Below are 25,427 nucleotides of genomic sequence, written 5' to 3'. Positions count from 1 at the left end.
CAGCAGTGGAGCGCGCGCACTTAACTGCTAAGCCACGGGGCCAGCCCCCTGTATTTCTTCTTGATTTTATCTTCTACACACACACTCTCTAAGGAGTAAACTGAACTGCTTCTCATTCCTCGCATGCTCCTGCTTTAGGCCTGATATCTATTTCCTCTGAACAGAATGCTGCTCTACCTATGTGTCTTTCAGGCCAAATTCTACCTACTTTTCCAGGACCATCTCAAACATTACCTTCTTAAAGGTCAAAATAGATCAGCCCTTAGACTTATGTTCTGTAGTATACTCAGACTAAACAAATACTTCTATTATAAACATTGACTTTTGGCTTAGATGTAATTCAAACCTTTTTGGTTATATAGTTGCCTAGTTCACAGATGACAGGAAGGAAGAGGTCAGACGCAGGATGGGTGCAAGGTTTCTTGTAAAGGGAGGTGACAAGGAACACATATATACTGAATGCCCAATATGTGGCAGGTACGATATATTTGTAATGTCATCACTCTTAAGAAGAATCCTTATGGAGGCGGATATTATGATCCCCATTTTACAGTCAGACAAGCCATATAGCTAGTAACCAGCTGAATTAGGATCTAAACCCAGGTCTCTCTGTATGCAAAGCCTGGACTCTCTCACATTGCACTACCCTGACCTACCTGGCAGAAAACAGCAGCAGGAAATGGCTAATATATTGAACTGTACCTCCAAAGATGGAGAAAGAAAAACCTACAAAAAGCTGATATAAGAACATTAGCATCACTGACTGGAACCATCTAATGTAGAGGCAAGTGCCCTACATTCTGTGGATGGCAATGTATTAGAGCACAATAAGATAAGCAAATCATGCACAAAATAGTTTAATTTAGAAGGCAGGGAAAGGTTTACTATATCTAGCAAGACTTCCTTTCTATCTTTTTTTTAATGACACGTGAAGGGTAAACTCTATCCAGACAATTAACACACTTTTAATGTCTGTCGTTCTGTAAACAGAGGATAAAATAGGTAGGGGTGTGTGTGTGTGTGTGTGTGTGTGTGTGTGTGTGTGTATGTTGGTACGCTCTCAAGTATTTGTCTGTCTTTCTCTCTGAGTGTCTGTTTGTATGTCTTGAGGCCCACCTGCATAAATAAAGATCTGCCTTGTTTACAAATGGACTGATACCACTATAACCTGGGAGATAAGGCCTGCTAAACTCTAAAGAAATGTTAAGCACATAGAAAATAGAAGCAATGATAACATTAACAAAATTATTATTACATTAAAAAGAAATTGAACAAAATTAAGAAAATATTTCCAGAATTAACAGTTTTTTGGAGTTAACAGAAAGTGAAGCTAAAAACCACTTTAATATAATAAACAAGTCAATCAAAGTACACAGGTATAGAGTGACTGAATGCTTAGGTTTGTTGACTCTAATTTCAGATTAAACATGATAAACAACTGTACTCACGTAAAAATTAGTTCTGCTAACTTTCCTTGCGTTCCAAACTTATCAAATCCATTGCTTTTAAGCTCTAAATGTTATGCAAGAATCACTTCATAAGAAATGACAATATCTTAGAGAGTTTTTATTTATATACAAATACATACTAATATTATATATGTTATAAAATTATTATATATAATTTATAATAAATATAGAATGTATAATAAAATTATTTTCCATTTTGATTTAATCTCATACTTATTGGCTTTAATATATAGGCATTTATCATTTAAAATATTACATATTATGCCAATTTTGGTACAGTTGATTCTCTTCCTGTTAAGGCAAACTAAATTTGGTAATCTTTTCTTGTGTTTACAAAATAATTAAAATGAATAGAGGCTATTAAAAATATTTTAGTTTGTATATATATATGATATGAAGTAAAATTCTTTCTATAATATCAAATAAATAATAGTGAAACATCTTCAATATTTCTTTGAAATTCAATAGGCAGTTAAAAATATACTTTAGCATATATATGTATTATATTTCAATTATATTTTAATGTTCTTTGTGGATGTAATTAAACAGATATTTCCCATTACATGTTTCTTTAGCATTGCTACTTCTTAAAAAATATAAGAAACTAATAGGATATTTTGTACAGAAATTTGGTGATTCTTATTTACTGTGCTTGAAATGAAATAGCCGTCTTACTCATTTGTGCCTCATTTCATTTGCCAATTGTGTAAGAATGCACACATACACATACACACACAAAAGCAATTGATCAAGAACAAGGCACTTCATGGAGATAATATGGAGGTTCCTCAAAAAATTAAAAATAGAATTACCATATGATCCAGCAATTGCGCTTCTGGATATACACTCAAAATAATTGAAAGCAGCGTCTCAAAAGAGATATTTATACACCCATGTTCACAGCAACATTATTCACAATGGCCAAAAGGTGGAAGCAACCCAAGTATCCGTTGATGGATGAATGGATAAACAAAATGTAGTATGGAGTATTATTCAGCCTTAAAAAGGAAGGAAATTTTGACACATACTACAACATCAACCTTGAGGACATTATGCTATGTAAAATAAGCCAATCATGAAAAGACAAATACTGTATGATTCCGCTTATATGAGGAGCCTAGAGTAGTCAAATTCATAGAGACGGAAAGTAAAATGATGGTCGCCAAGGGTTTGAGGCAGAGGTATAGGGAGCTATTATTTAACAGATATAGAGTTTTAGTTTTGCAAAATGAAAAGAGTTCTGTAGATCACTTGCACAATAACATGAATATACTTAACCCTCATGAGCTGTACACTTAAAAATTGTTAAAATGGGGGCCGGCCCGTGGCTTAGCGGTTAAGTGTGCGCGCTCCGCTGCTGGCGGCTCGGGTTCGGATCCCAGGCGCGCACCGACGCACTGCTTCTCCCGCTATGCTGGGGCCGTGTCCCACATATAGCAACTAGAAGGACATGCAGCTATGACATACAACTATCTACTGGGGCTTTGGGGGGGGGGGAAATAAAATCTTTAAAAAAAAATGGTTAAAATGGTAAATTTTATGTTATATATATTTCAACACAATAAAAAATATTAAAATAACCCATCTAGATTCTGATTCCAGTCTTGTTATGTAGATAAGTCATGTGTATAATACAATTCTTAAAGGAACTTAGGCCTTTTAGATGTCATTTAGACCCCAGAACACGCTTTAAGAAATTAAAGTACGTAGAGCATGTGTAGTGGCTGAATTATTCATTCATCTGTAACTTTATTTCTCACTCTTTTCCAGTATTAGATTTCTACATCAGTAAAGCCCCTCCTGGCTTTTCTGAACACCCAAGGACTATTCTTTCTGCAGATGGTGCCTTCTTTTCTTCGCCTACTTGAATCATGTATATCCAAGGAGAGTCATTCAAATCCTCCATTCTTCATTAAGACTCCCCAAATTCATATGAATGTTTCCCTTTAAAAACCCCCAGCAGCACTGTGTATTGCAGCCTTGATATACTTTATAATTTTGATCCTGGATTACTCCTACTCTGAATATTTGTCATGATCTGAAACCCAGAATTTAACTGATACCTCAAGAGGTAACCCCATTTATTTTCTTTTTTTGTGAAAATACATCTGGCTTTGATGGTCCTTAATAGTTGTGGTGGAAAATCCCTTAGGGTGATGATGTTTTTCTGTAATCTTAAACTGAATTAGAAGATAGGCTGACATCAATCGAGGATACTGAGATTGAAATAAGAGGATATTTTAAATGTTCTTAAAATGAAAAAATGATAAAAGCAATGAACCTAATGATTTCATCAAGGACAACAAAAAACTTAATAGAAGGATGCTTTGCCTTTGATTTGATGATTAATTTTTCAGAAATAACTCAGTTACACAGAATAAAGGATCCTGAATAATCTGCATGCCATTTTGATGAGAAAAAGGCAAATGGCAAAATCCTTCCTAATCTGTCTCTATTCTGGGAATCTAATCCTATTTCACAGGATTTCTGTATACTTCCAAGCACCTTCACGTACACAGTCTTCACAAACTTGATCTGCACCATAACGCTGTTAGATTGATATTTACCCTGTTTTTTTTAACAGTTAAGAAATTTGATATTTGGATTATTTAAGCAATAATCTTGTGCTCGTGACTCTCACTCCAGGACGTTTTTATTTCCCTCTGGTTCCTAAATCAGGCAGCTCTCCTTACTGGCTCTGTTACCCAACCTGCTCATTACCATCTGAATGGCTTTCCTCTTCCTCATCCTGAATCCCCTCCTCACTTCCCCATAATTCAGGGACTTCATTGTCTATTCAATTTGTTCATTTTTCATGTTCAACTTAAATCCACCTTCTCCTTGAAGACCTCCATTACTGATGAAGTTCCCTTTCCAAACTGCAAGTTGATAGTTTGTAATTCAATCCCAAATTACATATTATTTTGATTATTTTCTATGTCTTCAGATGTATATTTTCTATTTTCTAAAGTAAAATGTAAATTTTTTAAGGTAAGGGGTCATGGCTTATAAAGCTTTCTAGTTCTATCTAGTTTTTTCTAGTGAGTGTCTCATATTAGAGGCTTAATAAATATTTCTTAAGGTAACATTTCTCACTCAGTTCTTTGAGAGAATTCCACCCTAGAGAAAATGATTTGAATGCTTGTTTTCTTAATTTTCACAAGCAGCGTACATAGCTAGTGTCAATCTAAACGTATAGGAGAGAAGTGAGCTCATCACAAGCAAGGGATTCATTAGGGCACTAGGGCTTAACCATCCTGGGTTGAGAATGATGGTTTGATGAGTTGAACATCATCAATACCAAAATGAAACGTTAGGTAATAAATGACCTTTGCCATGATCATTATCTTATCATAATAATATGCAACTTTCTGTCTATACATAATGCCATTAATGCTTCATATAAGGAATTATCCAAAGTAATTTCAGAGGAAACACTTATAATGTTAAATATATGAATGGAGTATGACAAAATATGTAGGGAATAGGTTTGCTCATAGTTTTTTTTTCCAAAACTTAAATTCAATAATTATAACTAGAGTTATGAAATAGAAGTGGCAATATTTCAGAGGTATATCATAAAAAAATGCCAAAAGTTTAAATCTTTTATATGACAAACTTTTTGCTAGAGATAACACAACATAATGGTATACTTGCAGTTCCTGCCTCACTTTGACTGAGGGCAAGAATGTGTGATATGTTGGCCAAAAGAGAGTGGAGGGAAGCACAGACCAGCGCATCAGCCTCTGACCACCTGAGAGTTAGCCACAGAGAAAAAGACACCAGGCAATTGTAAACTTGGAATAACAATCCACACTGACAATACACATTTGTATGAGTCTCTTCCCTAGAGGCTTTCTAATTCACAGTGCAAATGCTGTTTTAATGGTTGTCAAACTCCCTTCCCACACAGATCCAGGCTGAGAGAGAAGTCTGGTATGTGTATACATCTTCAGGAACAGGCAGAGGCAGACTGCACAATTCAGCTTGTTATCAGTTGCTGTGGGGATGTGATTCAGCTTGTCCCCTGGTATGAAGGAGGGCCCATCGCATGTGCCTACAGTGTGTAGGGTAAGACAGGGTAGGTACAATTTTTATCTAGGAGAACTATTTTTACCGTTTTGTGATAATATAGAGGGAGAAAAGATACTATCCCAGAGCTTTGTCTGGTAAAGAAAAGAACATAGACGAGACAGCAACTTTTAAACTAGTAAATGTGGGCAATACATTGAGTATTAATGAGTAACAATTATTAATATATGATATTAATATGATATTGGAGAAAAAAATGGAAGTAAATGGCAGTGAGAGCAAGAGAAGACTTAAGTTACTAAAAGAATGAACAGCGATGAAAACTAGACAAGATAAAGGTAGGAAAAAGAAGAAATCTGAAGAAAAAAATTAGGGTTTCACGGTTAAAGGGAGTTTAGTTGGTAATACTGGCGTGAATAGGCTATTAGATAAAAAAAGCAGACAGATTCTGGTGGAAAAGTCTTTGAGTACTTTCTAAACAATCAGTGAAGTCAAGGCTAAACGTGAGAGAATTGAATTGATGAAGTAAGCCAAAAGGGTTTACAGTCAAGTGTGAGAGAGGGCTGCTGGAAAAATATGAGGCCTTATAAACGTAGCGTGAAGTCCTCTGTAGAGTGTGACGGATGGTCAGGGTTCTGGTCCTGGATTTCAGCTGTTAACCTTATGAAGGTCATGGAACAGTGTGAAAGGAAGAGATGGCTTTTACATAGCAAGCTGGTTCAGAGCAAAAGAAATGACAAAATTATAGGTGACAATGGAAGCAGGGAGGAAGGGAGTCACAGAAAGGGATTCCTAAAAAAACTACTGAAGAGTCACTCAAGGACACTTGCACCTGGGTGAGCGACCGTGGAGAGAATTCTTTCGAGGCTCAGGGAGTCAAGAAGTAAAAAATTAGAATGAAAACTGCCAAATATTTTGTGAATGCTCACGAGTCTTCCTGAGTTGGAAATAGTGGTGGGAGCATTTAAACACAACATGACATCCGATAGAAATGTTTAGGTTAGCAGCATGCTGTCAAAATATTCCATCTCCTTTCACTTGGAAACATAAATGTTTAGGAGCATGCTGGGCAGCCCTGTTGAGATCTCTGTACAGTGATAGTTAGTTCACAGTCCAGCCAGCCATTCAGAATTATGAATAAATATTTTAAAATTTTGAACAAAACGGTGCGTTACTTCCTATATGATTCATCAGATCCGATTTCTCTTGTAAATATAAGTAGGGATCATTTGCAGAATAACAGAGTAGAATTTCCTGTGCAGACAGATGCTTTTTATATTTATAAAGCTTGAGCTCCTTTTTTCCTTTTTAATGCTCTGGGAAACTGGAAACCGATATGATTTTTCATATCAACTTTAGTTTAACATATGGCAAAGAGCTCTATGAGACTGTCTCCAAACTTTGCAGTTAACAGTTTCCAGCCTACACAGGAAACGAAGCTGTGCTTCTGACGCATTCCCATTATATGGGAAGACCTCAGAGACCAGCCTCAAGTGAAACCACAAAAATGATGTTTACACAAAGCGCAGCATTCAATTTAAACCACAGTAGCACAGAAAGCTTCAGTTGATGCTTCAATTCCATTTTTAAGTTGTTCAAGCAGAATATTTCAAGGCATTTCAATAACCAGGTAGCTGTCTGTTTGTCGGCTTGTAGTTCTAACTAAAAAGCAAAAAAACAAGTTCTGAGTCTGGATATTGCCTACTCGGAGTGGCCTCAGTTTAGTAACCACCTTGTGTTTGTAAGTCTTCTACTAGATTCTCAAGGATCACAAACAAGCAAACACCTCGCCTATCCAGAACCCTTGGAGGAGAGAGCTAGGATGACTTTTGTGCAGAATAATCTTTAGGTGTTAATTCTTCCTGTATTTCAGAGTATGTAGAAAATAAAGTATTGAATATAATTACTTCAGCATTGCATGGAGTTGTATGTCCTGTCACAAAACAGTTCCACACCACCATACAGCTATGCTCTTTGAGTTCCTGGGTGTTTTCTAATAGGTATTTTTTTTGGAGGGGCGTCTACTCTTTTGTCAGCTTTCACTTCCCACTGCTACTGCGTTAGCATCTTTCTCTCCTGTTCTAATGCTTGTGTATAATATATCCTTTAGGATGAGAAATCGGACTAGGAAGTGTGGCTTAATTCTGTTTACAAATGAGGCTACTCAAGGCTATGAGTGTGGGCTGGGGATATTCTATCAACAAAGCACAATGACATCGGAAAGAAGGAGGGCCTTCCTCTTACTATTTGTTTCCCTTTGGTCAAATTATGCAATCTCTTTGAACCCCCGTTTCCTCATCTGTAAAATGCCTCACCAAATTGCCATTAAGGTCAAATAAGATACATGCAAAGCCTCATAGGGTTGTTGCTCCAGTTAAATAGGGTCGCGTATACAAAGCACGGAGCACATTGCTTAGCACAAAGTAGGCTCCCTGTGTCTCGTGTCCTCCTCCCAAGGGGCCTTTCTTGCTTATCTCCTTGCTTTTGCTGCAGTACATACAGTTGGTAAAGGGAGAAAGTAGAATTACAGATAGCTGAAATATTATCATTAGTGTTTTACCTCTTATCTTATGGAATTTTAGAAAGTGTTAATATTTTGAAATGTGGAGAAAAAGATACTTTAAATACTCAAAAACTACTGTTGAACTGAATCCCTTCATATAATACTTTGTCTTAAAATGATTTGTATAAATATTAATTCATAATTAGACTGGTTTGATTCATTTTTGCTAATAAGAACTCTTGTGTTAGCACTTTAAAAATTAGTGCTTTACCCTTCTTGTTAAAAAAAGGTGATGGAAACTCATTAAAGAAAAATTATAAAATACAGAAAAGCAGAAATAAAAAAAAGACCCAATTCTGAACATCCAAAGATCCAGCTCTTTTCAGTATTTTTATGCATAGTTTTCGCAAACAAAATTTTGATACTTTACGTATAATTTTGTATCCTATTTTTATACAGTGTATCTTTCACTTCTTATGTTATTGCCTAATTATTCACAGGCATCCCTTTTAACATCAGCATAATAATCTAAGTGGACGTAATTTATTTAAACATTTCCCTTCAGTTAAACATCATTTGTTTCCATATTCTTTCCCCACTACAATGAACACTTTCTCTGTATTTAGTACTCTTTCCTTAGGATAGATTCCTAGACGTGGAATTATAGTATTGAAGGTATCAAGATTTTTTAAGGCTTTGCCAAGTTGGAAAACGGCAATCTCAGAATCACGATTTTACTACAGAGGACATCTAGCCAAACTTCCCTGGCGTTTAACTGTCCCGACTCCTCCATGAGTGTCTCAGCCTGTTTCCCTCTGGATAGAGATTCTCAGCTGACGTTGCTCACTTTGCTGATGCCGAGTGCAACGAGCATTCAGGCGGCCTGATAACACTTTTTGAACTTGATTTCTAATGTCTATTAAATACCTAAATTCTAATAAGAGGGACCTGCGTTGCTGTTAGTATTATTATTACCAGTATGATTGACTTTTTACAAAAGGGCACACGGATGCACAGAGTGAATTCTGCAGAAGAACCAAGGTGAGCCTGTCCTTCCTTTGTCATCCTGGAACCTACACTGCACACGGGCCCCAGATCTGGTTGTGGGCTCCTGACACACTGAATTTACCAACAAGCCTGACTTAACACAGTCTTCACGGGTTTGGAAGGAAAGATCTGGCAAACCTACTCATCTCGGAAACCAGAAGGCCCAATTATCTGCGTGGCTATGTGACTCCCCTAAGGGCAGTATCACATGACCTTCAGAAGGAACTGCAATTCCGCCCACTCACAATATGGAAGCAACAGGAACAAACATATCCAAATGCACGTACGGCTTCTGTGACGGCCACAGGAAATCACTAATGTCACCACGGGCAGCACCACGCTCTAGGACTACAGGCAAGTGAGGCCCCGCAGAACACCGAGCGTTAGCCAACAGCAGCCAGGCAAGAAAGCCAGTGGATTAAACCCTACAAGGTAAAATCTTGTTAAGAGCCCACTAGTTATTAGACGGCATGCTGATTTAGGCCATCTAAATCTCAAACAGAATAAACAGTACAAGATGCTCTGGAGGTAAGGCGAAACTGATTGTCAAGCATCCTGCGGGGAATACCGACTGGGTGAAGTCCCAATTTGAATGTAACTGGGAACGTTCTGAAGTTTTCCTCACTAAACCTGATTTCCCTTTCCTAAACTGAACTCTCAGGCCTTTTTAGGGGTCGTGGGATGATCTGGCTTTGACTGAGTCCTCCTAGGGCTGAAGTTCCTGCAACCAAGAAAGAAGTGAGGAGGCAGGGGACTGAGGTTTCACGTCAAATGAGAACCTCTCTAGGAAACGCACACAAAGATTCACGGAGAAGATGTGTAAGAGGCATCTTTTAAACTAGGGTATTGTAAACAACTTGCTGTTTCTCAAACATGCCAAGCACACTCATGGGGCTTTTGTACCTGCTGTTCCCCCTGCCTGGAGGTGAGATCGGGGAGGTGAGGGTTGGGATCACTCAGGGCCCTATAAGTCACCGTAAGGAGTCAGGCTGCTACTCTGAAGAGGGAGGTCTGGAGGATGTGAACAGACAAATAATGTAATCTGACCTATTTTATTTTCCCATCAATTATTTGAGAAACATAGTGTAAATCTACAGAAAGGCGAAAAATCAGGACAATGAACATCTGTATATCCTTTACCTATTCTCCAATTGCTTACATTTCACTACATTTGCTTCATATTTTATTTCTTTCTCTTTTTTAAATATATCTTTTATTTTGCTAAACCATTTGAAAATAAGTTGCAGGTATCAAGACACTACCACTAAATCTGTTAGCATGCATCATCTAAGGTCACATACGTTTTACTATAAAATCAAATATCATTATGACACCTAGGAAAATATTAACTCAGTATTATCTATTGTACAGTCTATTTTAAATTTCCCCAATTGCCCCATAATTGTCTGTGGCAAATTATATTTTCTGAAGATGGCCACCACAATTTCTCTCGCTTCTGGAACTTTACCACTCCCCTATAAAGAGATGGAATCTAATTCTCTTCCCTTTGAATGTGAGCAGGCTTTTGTGAAGCAGAAATGATGTCCTGACCCCTGAATCCAAGGCAGTTATGCTTCTGCCTTGCTTGCTGTGACACTTGATGGAGCCCTGATGCTGTGTGACTGCCCCAAAGCCATGCTGCTGTGAGGAAGCCCCTAGAAGCCCATGGGGAGCAATCACGTGAAAAAGCCCTGAGATTATATGGAGAGATCCTCTGCCAGCTCGCAGCTGCTCCAGCGGCCTGGTTTTCCAGCTCTCGCCACCATCTGACTAATTCGTGAGACACTTGAGGCCAGAATCACTCAGTCCAGCCCTTCTCGAATTCTGACCTACAGAAACCATGAGATAATAAAATGATTAATGTTTTTTTTTAAACCATTGTGTTTTGGGGTATTTTTGTTACTCAGCAGTAATAACTAGAAAAACTCTTATAGATGTATTTTTTAAAAAATTCAGGATCCTTAAAATTCATTAAAAATAAATAAAATTAAAAAAATAAAGTTGAAAAATGAAAGCTTAAGATTTATAAATTACATTAGGTTATTATGTCTTTTAGTCTCTTCTAAACTAGAATAATCTCCCTCCTTATTATTTTTTAATGTGATATTGTCTTTTTGGAAAAGTCTAGGATATTTGTTTTATAGTATATACCAATGTTTAGATTTATGAGATTGTTTTTTCATTAGATTCACATTAAAAATGTACTGTCAAGAATATAAAAAGGTATTTTTTAAGTTCTTTCTTTCTTTTTTTTTTTTACTGTGGTAAAAAATACATAACATGAAATCTACCCTCTTAGGAAATTTTTCAGTGTAGATCCAGTATTATTAACTATATGCACAGTGTTGTACAGCAGATCTCTAGTTTTTCATCTTGCATGACTGGAAGTCTATCCTCACTGAACAGCAACTTCCCATTTCCCCCTCCTCCAGCCCCTGGCAACCACCATTCTGCTTTGTTTCTATGAGTTTGACTACTTTAGATAACTCAAACAAGAGGAATCATGCAGTATTTGTCTTTTTGTGACTGGCTTATATCACTTAACATAATGTCCTCAAGGTTCATTTATGTTTTAGCATGTGACAGGATTTCCTTCCTTTATGAAGCTGAATAATATTCCATTGTACATATATACCACATTTTCTTTATTCATTCATCTGTCGATGGACATTTAAGTTGTTTCTACTTCTTGGCCATTGTGAATAATGCTTCAGTGAACACAGGAGAGCAAATATCTCTTTGAGATCCTGTTTTTAATTCTTTTGGATAAATAACTAAAAGTAGGATTGCTGGATCATATGGTAGTTTATTTTTTAATTTTTGAGGAAATTCAATACTGTTTTCCACAGCAGCTGTACCATTTTACAGTATCTTATTGGGGGTTGCACACTTTGCAAACCCGCTAGGATGTACGAGAATACCTTGTTTTTCCACAGCCTTGTTAACAGAATATTTTATCAATCTTTTGAATTTTTGTCAGTCTAGTGGATAAGAAATGGTATTTCAGTTTATTTAACCTTGGAGTTTTATTCCTATGAGTGAAACTGAGCATATTTTCATAAATCTAATGGCTTTCAAAAGGATCTCTCTAGATGCCATGTTGGGAGGGAATGAAAGCTCAGTAATGCAAACCCTCTTGAGTCAAGTGATTTCTCTGATTAGGTACTTCCAAGGCAATCAGATTTTCCTCTAAATCCAAAGGCTAGTACATATGCAGTGATGGTAAATTAATGTGTTGTCATTTATTGAGAACCTACAATGTGCCAAAAACTTTGCAATAATTGTGATTATAAAATAGAATAAGACATGATGCTTTCTATCAAGGAATGCACAAACTATTGGAGGAGAAAGATAACTTACAACACTATGAGCAAGTTATGTTAGGGTTATGCCCGGGTGCGACGAGAACAAAGAGGGGAAGCTGGACAGCTGGGGGAAGTCTTCTAGAAAAAGAGGATGGATGAGCTTCCATTTGCTGGAAGACATTCCAACCTGAGGCAACAGCACTTTAAGGCACAGAACGAAGAACAGATCCTGTTTAGGGAACTGCAAATTGTTGTGTATGGGTGGAGTGAAAGGTGTATATATGAGACTGTTGAAAGAAGAGACTATAAAAGTGGATAGGAGCCAGATTTAATTTTTTTTCCAAGTGAAGGAGTTTTCTTTTTGTCCTGAGTGCTATGGGAAACTATCCAAGGATTAAACAAGGAATAACATAATATTCATTTCTTTAACTTAATATATGTTTTCTTAAATTTCTTAATAATATCCATTCCAATGACTTGAGAGTTTCTCATACTCCTATTTTCTTAACTGTGAAAATCAAAAAGACTTAATCATGCTCTCTTGTGGTGTTCTTAATCTCACAATGGCGAGTAACTTTATAACACCAGTTAATCATGAAGAACATAACTAATAGAAAAATAGGGCTAACGTGGAGGGTAGCAAAAGAATGAATTAAAATACTTTGGCTTTACAAGTTCAAAAGTTTTATCAACTTATAAGTAACATCAACAAGATTTATTGTTTTAAGATAAAAAGTACATAGTTTATTATTCATAGTTCTTCAAAAGTACATTTGACATTTTCCCTTAGCTATAACTGCTTATTACAGCTCTTTTCAAAAGCACTTATTTTTTGTTTTTTACCCAACATAGGGATGGGCTGCTTTTTCCTACATAATGGCCGGAAATTTAAACCATTCACACTTTCTCCCAGTACCAGGTAACTGAGTCACATTGAGAGGTAACGTGTATCACGTTAAGGCCAGTTTAACGAGGAGAGCAGAAGCAGCCTGTTAGTGGTAGAAGCACTGAACTCAGAGTCAAGCAGGGCAGAGCTCTCAACAGAGTACTACAGGAGTGACCTGGAGCCTGAAATTAGGTGATTGAACAAGGACCTTTGTGGTCTTTTCCAGCTTTAATTGTCCATGGCTCCATGTCAGGCTAATTCATTATCACTTGTGAAAACCTGCCAAACATTTAAGGCCACTTCAGAATTTCCTGGATCTCAAATTTTACTTACTTGCAAGAAGAGAATCTGCTAGAAGATACTTTTATTAAAACCACGCTTGTTATTATTCACATTTGGATATGCCGTAAGTCAAGTGATGCCCCTAAAACATAACTAACTATTCATGCATTTGGTCAATCATTTAAAAAACATGTAGTGACCTCTTACAGATTCAAAACATTGATCTAGACACAAAGAAAAGCACAAAGATGAGACACACATAGATCATTCCTACAAGAATGCCCCCTCATATATCAGAAAATATGTGAACACAAATAACCATGTGGCGAGGTAGTTGTTAGGTGACATATGAAGTTTACAGGAACTGAGTAAATATTAATTCCATCCCTGATATACCACTAACATAAATAACTCCATTTTCCATCCTTCCCTGTTAGATAATTCTTTATTATTATTGTTTTTAATGTAGCATTTTGTGTGTGTGTGTGTGTGTGTGTGTGTGTTCTGGTTGTAAGAGTAATAGATGTTCAATGTAGACATTTTATAAAAATCAGACAAACAGAAGACAATGAAAATTATCTTCAATCCTGTGATCTAGGGTAACCATTGTCAGCATTCTGTGGAATTCTTTCTAGTTCATTTCCAGGTTCATATCTAATTTTCTTGTAACTTGCTTTTTTCACTAAACATATCATGAATATTTCCTTGTCATTAAAAATTATTATACAATGTGTTTTTTAGTGTCTGAATGTTTTCCATTATGAAGGTAAGATAATTTGCTTTGCCAGTAATCTCTACCCCCTTTTTTTGACATTTAAGTTAATTCATTCATTTATGAAATATTTTTTCAGCACCTGCTACATGCTAGGAACTCCTCCTAGTGCTGAGGATGCAGAGTACACAAAACACAAGATGGACATGCCCTTTTGGAACTTGCATTCTAGAAGCAAGATAGATAACACAATGATAAAATTAATTGGTCCTACATAAGAGAGCTACTTACTTACACTTTACAGGCTTCAAAATTAACATTTAGGCCCTATCCAAAGAGATTCAGCTTACTCCCAGATCTCTGGGATTGGCTGGAGACCATACATATTCCCACAGGATTCAGACTCAGGTTAGATGGCAGCCACAGTGCCTGCCCCTTCCAAGGCTTTGCTGAAAGGGCAGCCCTTAGGCAGCCATTGCCCAGTCATAGTTTAGAACGGAGACTGGGGAGGGGGAGAGGAGGACAGGACACACGAACCAAGAGTGGCCACTGCACAGCAGGCAAGGACTGATATTGGCTGACTCAAAAAAGTGAGATGGGCCAAATAGATTCTCTTCCTTGGGAATTCGACCTCTGACACCACAAGAGGATGAGGCAGTCAGCAAGTGAGAATTGAAGCTGAATCTCATATGGAAAATGTGTGCTGCACTCACATTGGGCCATGTGTAAGACTAATCAATGAGGATGCAGAAGCCATAAACAAGCGGCACTTTTGAGGCAGAGAAGGAATGTCTACGGTCAGCAGTATTAAAAAGAGACGCTCAGATACCTGGAAAGCATCGGTTGTGTTCATATGAAAGCACTGCGGCAAAGCTCAAGATGGGTAATTCTTGTTTGCACGGACCCTAGAGCTGCCTTGGGCTCAGAACACCCTCCAAGTCCTATGGGCCCTGATGGTTCTTCTGGAGTCCCACACCCATTACTTGAGGTAACTGGGTGAGTCTTAGTCCTCACAACCGGAGGAACTCAACAACAAGTCTCTCTACAGAAGAGACCATTACATATGTGAAGAAGAGTACACAACAATATATAATTCACCCCCTCAAACTCATGAAATAGGCTTTACTTACGATTTTGATCTGAGAACTATCTGACCAAGACCCAGATTTCCCTTCCTTTTAGATTCATTGTTTTTTTTTGTACCAGATCATTAGAAAGTTCAGTTTCTCTTCCTTAATATATGTTAAATAAAAACTAGTTATGAAGCATGATGTTTAGGCACTGGGATTGTTTTGCAGGTGAAAGACATTCTCTACCACAAGAAGCAAATAGCCTAATAGCAAACCCGCAATTACAATGCAGGGTAATAAGCACTTTGAAAGAGTCTGCAGAGGATGCTGTGGGAGCACAAGGAGGGGTCTCTAAACCAGAGGAGAGGTGATTTCCTGAGGAAGGTGACCCTTAAACTCAGTTTTAGAGAATAAACAGAAGTTACCTCAATTTTAAACTCCAGTTCAAGCTAGAGTTCTCTGGTCACTAAGAAAAACATTTATTCTCATTGATTTTTTAAAACCCAACTGCAGATTTGGGCTCATTTTCAATTCTGATACTCTGATCATAAATCCACAATTTCTATAGCAGTTTTTGGTAATCTTTGATTACCAAAATTATTTCTCCATTTTCTTCCTCTGCAGTATTTCCCAAATTTGCCTGATCATAAGACTCACCTAAAGCTCATGATAAGTATGCAGATCTCCACAACTGTCCCCTGGAGATTCTGATGCATTAAGTCTGGATTTTTTTGGTGAGGAAGATTGGCCCTGAGCTAATGTCTGTTGCCAATTCTCCTCTTTTTGCTTGATGAAGAGTGGCCCTGAGCTAAGATCCGTGCCCATCTGCCTCTATTTTGTATGTGGGATGCTGCCACAGCGTGGCTTGATGAGCTGTACGTAGGTCCACGCCTGGGACCTGAACCTGCGAACCCTGGGCCGCCAAAGTGCAGCATGCAAACTTAGCCCCTACGCCACTGGGCCAGCCCTGAAGTCTGAATTTTTTTCACTCGAGTGTTCCAGGTAGTACTCATTATAAGGCATGTTCAGGAATCATTTTTCTACTATCCAAAGTTGTTGTTTTTACTACTATCATTTATTTACTTTTCAATAAAGGGTTTTCTGTTAACATAATGTTTTCCAGGATTAGTAAATAAGAAAAGAAAGGAACATAAAATTTCCCATGAGGAAAAAATGTTGTTTCCTTTTAGATGAATTTTATAGATAAACACACATAACCCCTACACATGTAAATTATAGTTTTTAAAAAAAATTTCAACGTGGGTTAATTTCTATTTATACAGACTATCTCCTTGTGTGAATTTTGTTGTTTACTTTCATTATAATCCACTTATGTGTTACTTCCAGTTTAATACACTCAATCTATTCACATCCATGTTTGAATTTTCTTTAATTAAAGAAATACAACTTAGATTTAGCTTTCAGGGATTTGGGGAGGAGGGGATGGAAGGTATGGTGGATACTTGCATTATCAAATTGAGAAACAGAGACAAAAAGTATTCAATAAAATATGGGATAAAGGGATTAGCTACTGCTTGTATGGGATTTTAACAGTTTGATGAGTGAAGTATACTATTGCTATGCTGTCAAGGATTTGCTCCACTTGAATTCCAAGCAAGTGTGGTAAGAGCATGATTCTTGTGGCAATCCACAAATCTTTTGGATTAATAAGTAAAGCAAGCCCTGTCTTTATCATCAGGCATGTTGGAGGCAGGCAAGCGCTCCACAGATATCAATTGTTAATGTCAATAACTAGAGTCTGTTTATTGAACAAGAGCACAAGCAAAGACTCAGGACATTTTGTAATTAGAAGTAAGAACATTGGAGCAGGAAGGTGACATCTTTTTTCACAGCAATAGAAGATAATATCGCTCCTGTAAGAGGAATAATTGTGTCTAAACCAGAACTACTCCATTTGTCACACTAGTTAAGTATTATCACATCTTCCTGAGATAGGTGGAACTGGAAACTCACATTAAAATGGACAGTATACTCTTACTAGTTCCTTCCATATAAGTATATATGTCTTAAATTTTATAGGGTTCTTTTTATTGAGGGCAGGTTCAGTCACTGTCAATGAACCTTTGTCATTTTCCTAAGTATGAGTTCTAGTACCACTCTACATATTATTTTATATAGGTACGTAAAGTAAGTAGACTCTCACATTTTTAAAAGTATATATGAGTGTACCCTGTAGCATTGTGAATTGATCAAGAATATTTGTGTCTGGGAGTATTACATGTTTGTGTAGAAATTTTGCGCTTGTATGTCTGTAGCTAACAGTGACTCTGGGATAACTGTAGTGGCTCTCTCCCCTGGTGTATCCATAAGGTAACTCTCATTACCCTCTTGGATCAATCAACAAACACTTCAGAGTCTGTTCCTCAGTCTGACAGGCTCTCCAACCTGATTCAGTACACTGACAGAGAGTGTCCAGGGGCAGAATCATATTAGCAAAGACCATGAAACTGATAAATAAAAACAGAATATCATCTATTAGTTTAAAACAGGGAATTGTAAATTATAGAAGAACTGAAATATTAGAATCTGTTCAATTAGAGGGTCTTCTCATGGTAGTCAGGTTATATGTGAAGTATTTACCAATTGAAAAAAGATTTATAACATTATATTACAAATTACTGGCCCAGTGAGTACAAGTTCTTATGATCAACATATTCTTTTCCTATAGTAGGATCTATATGGGAAAACAAACTATAGACAGGAAATTGCTAGTTGAGTTTAGAATCAGAAAAATAATTATAAGAATTGAATTCTTAACGGTCCCAGGCTCAGAGAGCCTGATGGGCCCACCTCCCAATGGCATCTAAACCTCAAAGTCTATTAATCAAAACATCTGCATCCGACCCACATCAGAAGTTATTGTATCCACTGGATATTATGTTGATATATAGGAAGAAAAATTTAAAAACACATTAATTAAAATTCTGCTTATATTTTCATTTTCAACTCAAGTGTGTTTGAATATATTTAAGCATCATAGATATATTTCTAATACACATCTACCTTTTTGGAGCAAACAACCACCTTATTCAGCATTCTCAGAAAATGGCACTTCCACTCAGGCCCGGGGTATTACGTAAGCTTACAATGGCTATCTTTCAAATCCACTATAAGTAAAATTCATATTTCTTGCAGCTAACATCACCTTTGATTCCATCAAGATTTTCTCATTCTCATTCTGACCTAAAAAAGCGTGTCTTCTCCTACATCACTAGAATGCCTCACCACACCTGGACCTTTCTGAATTTTAACACAAACTTCATGCAAACACTTAATTTTGGGATGGAGAATTCATGAGACACAGGCCACCACTCCTCACTCCATTCTGCCAGACCAACATCACTAACAATGACAGCAGACTTCTCTTGGGTAGGACTTGAGCTGAGTCTAGACGTGGGCTTCTCAACCACAAATCTCCAGGGAACTACAATTGCATCCAAAAATTGAAGCTGGCATGCCAGATGAAGCTAATTTGGATTCCTTGCCTTTCTTATCGTGTCTGACAAGATCTGTCATTTATTTCGAATCCCAGCATTTATCTGAAAGTAAGTATCTACTGGTGGTTTTCTGAATCAGGAAAGAACAAGTTTTGTGAACAAGTTTTTTTCTCCCCTTTGTTCCCTGTGAATCTCCTCATCAAGACAAAATTGCCAAATATTATTGAAAAAGGCCTGAAAAGTAGCAAAGTTTGGTAAACACTTAAAGAGTTTGTTCAGTTAGTTTAATCCAAATTAGTATCCAGGATTAACACAAGCTTTCCTACAAGACTTTTTTATCAATTAAAAAAATGATTTTTTTAATTAGTGAAAAATAAAATATTTCTTATAAATCTATTGTACATGAATGATCTAATTTTGAATTTCTTCCATGTTAAATGAAACTAATTTGGTCTAGAAAGTTCTGAAATTATAATACCACTAGGAATTTCTTACGCCCCCAAGGAAATATTGGTTAAGAGAATCAAATAGACAATTATCTGTTCACAGTCCTATTGCTCTATGATGAAAGGAAATGTAAAACATCAGAATTTTATATATTACAAATTAAAGGGTCTTAAAATTATTGGTGACTGTATTAGCATATTAAGAATATTTCAACTAAGTCTTCAGTTCATAATCAAGCATTGATTTAACTCTTTTGCCTATGGCTCAATTGAGAAAAAAGAGAAGAAAGCCATATGAGATGATTCCAAAGATACTTCCATTTGTAAAGAATAGACAAGTTAGAAGAATCACATTATTTCTGATGTATAAATCAGAATTATTTATATTTTGGGATATGAAGGTTGATAAACTTCCAAAAGGCCAAATACCACACTACCCCCAAACTACCCTGATTTTTGGATACACATGCTGATTTTGCCAAAGACAAGTTACTGTCACTTCTAGCTCATTTTCTAGGAGCTGAGAAATAGACACAGTTATTGAATATAAGCAGACGATGAAAAACACCTGCAATTTTATTTGCCAGACTTGTAAGATGAAGGTCAAGAGGAGTCCTTCAATTTTTATTCTCTTTAACCCCATCTTATCCAACTTTTATGCTGATATAATATTTTTCACATTTGGAAAATTACATTATTTTCATCTTGAATATTGCTAATGCCAGGGGCAAACTCATACATCTCCTGATAAATAAACCTACCTTTACTTTTTATGTTAGCGATTTTGAGAAGGGAAATAAAATCCCTTCTTTTCCTTGTACACTTTACGCCAGTTAGTTCTTCTTTCTCTCCACAGCTTTATAATACTCGCCTGGAGCAGACATGTGGACGACTGGCCACGGTGGAGCTGGCACGCAGCATCAGGAAGCGAGGGTAGGAGAGCAGCAGCCCCTTCCACAGGCTGCTCGGCCCCAGCCTGCGACCCAGCAGGACAAGATCTAACACGAGCATACTCCAAACGACCGTGTTTGCCTGTCTAATTCCTCTCCCATTTTGCTTATTCTTTGACTTTAAACAGGAAAAAAAGAAGAAGAATAGAGGTAATAGTTACCTAAACGAAAAAACTAGTCCCCAGCGGGAACAGGAAAGTTTTATAGGTGAAAATCTGATTCTCCATAACAGCAGGAATCTCTGAATTCTGATCGCCTTCCAGCGCCGAGGAGGGTCCCCTGGAGCACTTCCTTGGCTCTGCCGTAAGTTCCTCATGTCACTGCTGCTTGCAGAATTAGTTTGCCCCCATTTCTATTGGTTTGGCTGCTAACTACCCAAAGCCTGGCCTCTTTGTCAGGTTACTTTTCATCCGCCCTGTCATTTCTCATTTGGAGAAGAACTCAAAGTACTTACTGGGTTGAGGACCACCGTGAAGAAAAGTTCACCTCCTTGGATACTCTTGTCCAGCTCTTTAGGGCCTCCCGGATACTCTTTGTAGAAAATTGTGTGAGTGAAAAGCCCACAGGTTTGTCTTGGAAGAACCTGAAGGAAGAATGAAAAAGTAAGGAAAAAGTTCCTTTCAACCAATTAATTTGTTGAAACTTAGGTTTTTTCTGATGGAAGATGATGCACAAGCTGGTGTGGTTGTTCAGCTCTTAACTAAGGCTCAGAAAACCCTTCACATCTGAGAAAGCAAGGATGACATCAGTACGGAAGGAATACTGACGAAAGTCAGAGAAATATTTTAAAACTAAGATTTAAATTATTTTAGCCACTTATCTATTTTAAAGCTCCAAGTCAGTACTTCTATTATGAAGCCTAGTATGTTGCAGCATCTTAAGAAATAAAAAAGAAGTAAAAATGAGACTTTAAAAATACTGGAATTGTCTATGCTGCATTGTAATTCTAGTAGGCAAAAGTTTTAAGGCTGACGCTTTCTGCCAAAGTCTCCATGCATTAGAAAATGAAGTCGATTATTAACCTAATGTGATTGGTAGGAAATGACATTTTAAATTAGACCAAATATTTGAGATACAAATCATAGTGTCTGCTCTATTCTGATAGGACTACTGCAGGCTGTAGTCATTGCCCCAAATTCTAAGTCTGAGGCCTGCCAGTTCCAAAAGTGAGCAAGAGATTATGCATTTGGTTAGTAATTTTTATAAAGTGGCACAAACAAAATGATAAAAGGTCACTTAGTAAAAAGTCTTCTTGTCACCCTTTGTATATAAAAGCCATTATTTGCTTACATGATACACATTTGTGATAAGGACTTTTTTTTTTCAAATTCTTACAGCTTTCCTGCTAAAATATCAGTGCAATTATAAAAGAAGGTGTGAACTGAAGCTGTGCAAGATGGTACAATCTTTAGCTAAATCTTTTATAATTACTTCTTTATGACTTGTGTTTATTACTATACACTTGAGGTAGCATAAAATTAGTGAATATGTTGTAGAAAGCTACAAGTTTTACAGAATCTTACACAGGCAGGTCTTCTGTTTATTGTCCTAAGCAAATTGATCTTCATTTTTTCTGTCCTTATTCTTAAAGCACATTTGGTTCAGTAAGTGCTTTCAAAATATTACCTGTACAGGATTTCCCATGCTTTGCAACTCTCTTACAAATACACTAGTTGTTTTTCTTTAGTTTGAATGTGTATTATAATAAATTTCAATCTAGTCCTTGGAGAGTGTTCTTAGAAAACATAATTCTCAGCTCAATCAATACATCATACATTGCTGTGTGAATCGAAACTTTATATATCCTATTTATTTTGGTGAATTGATAAAAGTTATATCCTTAGAAGCTATTATATCTTGATGAAATAGTTAAAAGAGCTTCAGTTTAATTGCAGAGTATTAGCCCTGATGATATCTATGTTTAAAAGCATTATACATTCTCATAATGTTATGCACAACATAAATGACAAAAAAAAAGAACTAAGTGCAAAAGTATTGTAATTGAATTAAATGTATTCCCTAAAAATTCATGGAAATGTAATTTCTTGGAAATTAAAGCTTTATATAGTGTTTATTCATTTATTTAACAAATACTTATTGTAAAGTCTATGCAAGTCCAGGTGGGAGAACTCTTAAAGGATTTAAGGTACATTGGGGTAAAGAGAAATACCCAAATGCTAAGTAATGAAATGTCCAAATGTGATTAAATACCACGTTAGTTTTACATTTTAAAAGTACATGATTCTGAATCACTTTTAGGCTTCAGTTTGAATATCTTGCTTGAAAAACTATGGAAACGTACAGAGCCATCTTTGAGACTTGATTGCATAGCTGATTCTATGTAAAGTGGAGAGAGAAGTGAAAAGAAATTTGTTTTGTCTATTTCTCAAATTATTTGAGTTTGAACACAGGGAAGAGGAAGTGCCAGGCTTCACCCTGCAACTCTGGGGAGGATCACACCTGCTGAGAGCATAAGAGTCACCACGAGCCCTCAGATGGCCCGAGGACAACCACAGGAGGTTGAGGAGATAACTGGAGTGTGATAGGGTCATAGTTCATTGTCTTGCTCCCTGAACACAATGCTACAGGACACTGGACATGTTCCTTGAAGCAGCTCTCTTATGTTAGAGAAGGAATGAGAGAGTTTTTAGGCATTCTGCTGTGGACTGCTCTCTAGAACTGGTTCTAGGAGTGAAACACTGCCAAATTCAAACTTTAAGACATTGACGAGTCCCTGGGAACCTTATAGCTGTTGACAATAACTGGGAGATGGTTACGAAAACCATAGTTAACAAGAATCTTAGCCAATGGGACCTGAAGCCAATATCCTGTACCTACGGCCTAAACCTGGAGCAACTGCCAACAAATGCTTCTGGGAGCTACCAGTAAAGACCACCTAGGAGGCTGCCAGCAGGGTTAATGGGAGTCTCTACCAATGGGCATCTCCATTAGAAACAGTAAGTAGATAATCAGGGTCTGTAGTCCTATTGCTTGAGAGAGATAGGTGTCTGGCTCTCCCCAGAGAGCCACATTTAACAACCAGGAGTTAGGGTAGAGAGTCCTGGTTTTCCATCAGGTCCTTGCTGAATGAAGATAAACACTGCCCAGTAGATAATGCAACAGGACTGGAGGCTCAGAGACCCTGAGCCTCAAACACCTTGAAATGTAGTAGGCTTTATGTTCCTGGTGGAGTTACAAGATGATGTGTTGTAGGAATTCAGAGGAGAATAAGATCAGAGTAGACCTGAGTTAGGTATTGAACTGCTATTCACCAAGGGGCTTTATATTAAATTACATAAGATAAGGGAGTTGATATTGAGGAATAAAGGGAATAGGAATGGGTAGAGAGTGGTCAGACAGTCTTTCAAGGTGGAAATGATGACAAAGACATGGACATAGCAATACTGTTGTAGACCTTTCTGGCTGCAGTGAATTTGTCTTAGCTCCAGAGAATAGAAGATAGAAAGGTAGACTGAGTCCAAACTGTTTTCAGGTCCCCGAAGAGTAGGTTAAGAGGTGTGGAAACAATCAGAAGTTATTATCAAGGTTAGGAAGGCCAAGATTAAGGCAGCACTTTAGAAAGATTAAAAGGTTGGCACTGTCTAGGGGATAGATGGCAGTGGGGAATGGATGGAAGCTGTAAATAGACAAAGTAGGAAGCAGCACCACAGTTGATACACGGAAGTCAAGGGAGTGAATTAGGCTCTGGGAAAGGAAGGGTAATAAAAAATTATTATAAAGGAATTATTGATGGAATGTAGAGACTGATTGGACACGGGGGTTCAGTGTGATGGTTGAATTTCAGAAATGGATTAGGGATAGCAGGATAAATAGTTGGTTTGAAGAGAAGATAATGAGTTTCATTTAAGGCCTTATGAGTTTGATTTGTGAATGGATCATTAAAAAAACAAAGTTTTCCTCAGTTCACAAAAAATATGGGTGGATCTAAGTAAGGGTCACTCCTCAGTTCCCTGCTGTTTTTCCCTTTGCAGTCTCTCCCGAGGAGGACATATTGGCTCTTGTGGTATCAACTCACAACTCTATTTGGATGACTCCGAGCCCTGTCCTCTCTCTTGTACGGCATAATCAACTGCCTGCTGAACATTTCTCAACTGCACAGTCTCATCCAAGAGCCCACAAAGCAAATATAGAGGGTTTCCAGGGATTGCTGCAAAAGTGGAACCACAGGAACAGTTCCGTCAAAACAGGAAATCTGTTAGAGCCTTTATTACCTGCAAGATTTAGGCGTTTATAATACAGGTAAAATCTGTTTTCAGGAAAAACAAAAAATGAACATACCTCATGGGACATAACCAAGGACGTTTTCTGACAGTACAGAGAGAAACATAAAGAAAGGAGAACAAGATTGAATAAAGTCTTTAGAGACTTAAGTTTTATTCTACTGAGACTGTATATGATTTGAAAATGACAGGAGAGTATTGAATGTTTTTAAATTATAATATAACCAGGTCTTCTAAACTCTCTCTGGTCAAATGGCTGGCAGCTTGAGGCACAGTGAATTCATTTTCAGTAAAGAGGAAGGGCAGATTGGAATAAAATGTGGCCATTATGTTCCCATCTAGCATTTACAACAATTTTTTTTTTTTTTTTTTTGTGAGGAGATCAGCCGTGAGCTAACATCAGCCAATCCTCCTCTTTTTTTGCTGAGGAAGACGGCCCTGGGCTAACATCTGTGCCCATCTTCCTCCACTTTATATGGGACGCCGCCACAGCATGGCTTACCAAGCAGTGCGTCGGTGCGCGCCCGGGATCCGAACCAGCGAACCCCGGGCCGCCGCAGCGGAGCGCGCGCACTTAACCACTTGCGCCACCGGGCCGGCCCCTACAACAATTTTTATTGAGGGAAAAGTGAAGATGGGAGTTGATCCAAGTTAAATGTCATTATGTATTCTGTATTTTTTGCAGACATTAGAAATATGTCTGAAAAGAAGTCAGTCACACCTAATTCTAGAGGGGAGACATCTGTTCAAACATAGTTTGACGGTGAGTTATGGTGCCTTAGCACAGAGTGTTCTTCTGCATGGTGTTCCTCCCAGGGTGGGCCTAAATCAGGAGGCCCGTTCCTGACCTCACTGGTACTCTTTGGATTTTCTGATTTGGGGAGAAATTAGGATTTGATTACTTACTCTGGGAGGTCTCACAAAGTATTAGATAATAACATATCTTGACAATATACACTAGTCACCAGTGTAAAAAAACAAAACAAAACAAAACAAAACAAAATAGAGAAGCTTTGGAGAGAATTC

The 25,427-nt window shown here is 37.4% G+C and overlaps 1 protein-coding gene across 1 annotated transcript in view; it reads right to left on the bottom strand.

Moving 5' to 3' along the window:
- Positions 1-25,427, bottom strand: part of LOC131411274 (bifunctional heparan sulfate N-deacetylase/N-sulfotransferase 3) — a 145,640-nt gene that overhangs the window by 52,438 nt on the left and 67,775 nt on the right. The window contains exon 5 of the mRNA XM_058549961.1: positions 20,615-20,743. Coding sequence (XP_058405944.1) covers positions 20,615-20,743 — 129 coding nt within the window. The remainder of the gene's footprint in view (positions 1-20,614; positions 20,744-25,427) is intronic.

Source organism: Diceros bicornis, chromosome 11, assembly GCF_020826845.1.
Source record: "Diceros bicornis minor isolate mBicDic1 chromosome 11, mDicBic1.mat.cur, whole genome shotgun sequence".
NCBI classification, from domain to species: domain Eukaryota; kingdom Metazoa; phylum Chordata; class Mammalia; order Perissodactyla; family Rhinocerotidae; genus Diceros; species Diceros bicornis.
This window is presented reverse-complemented; position numbering and strand designations above follow the sequence as displayed.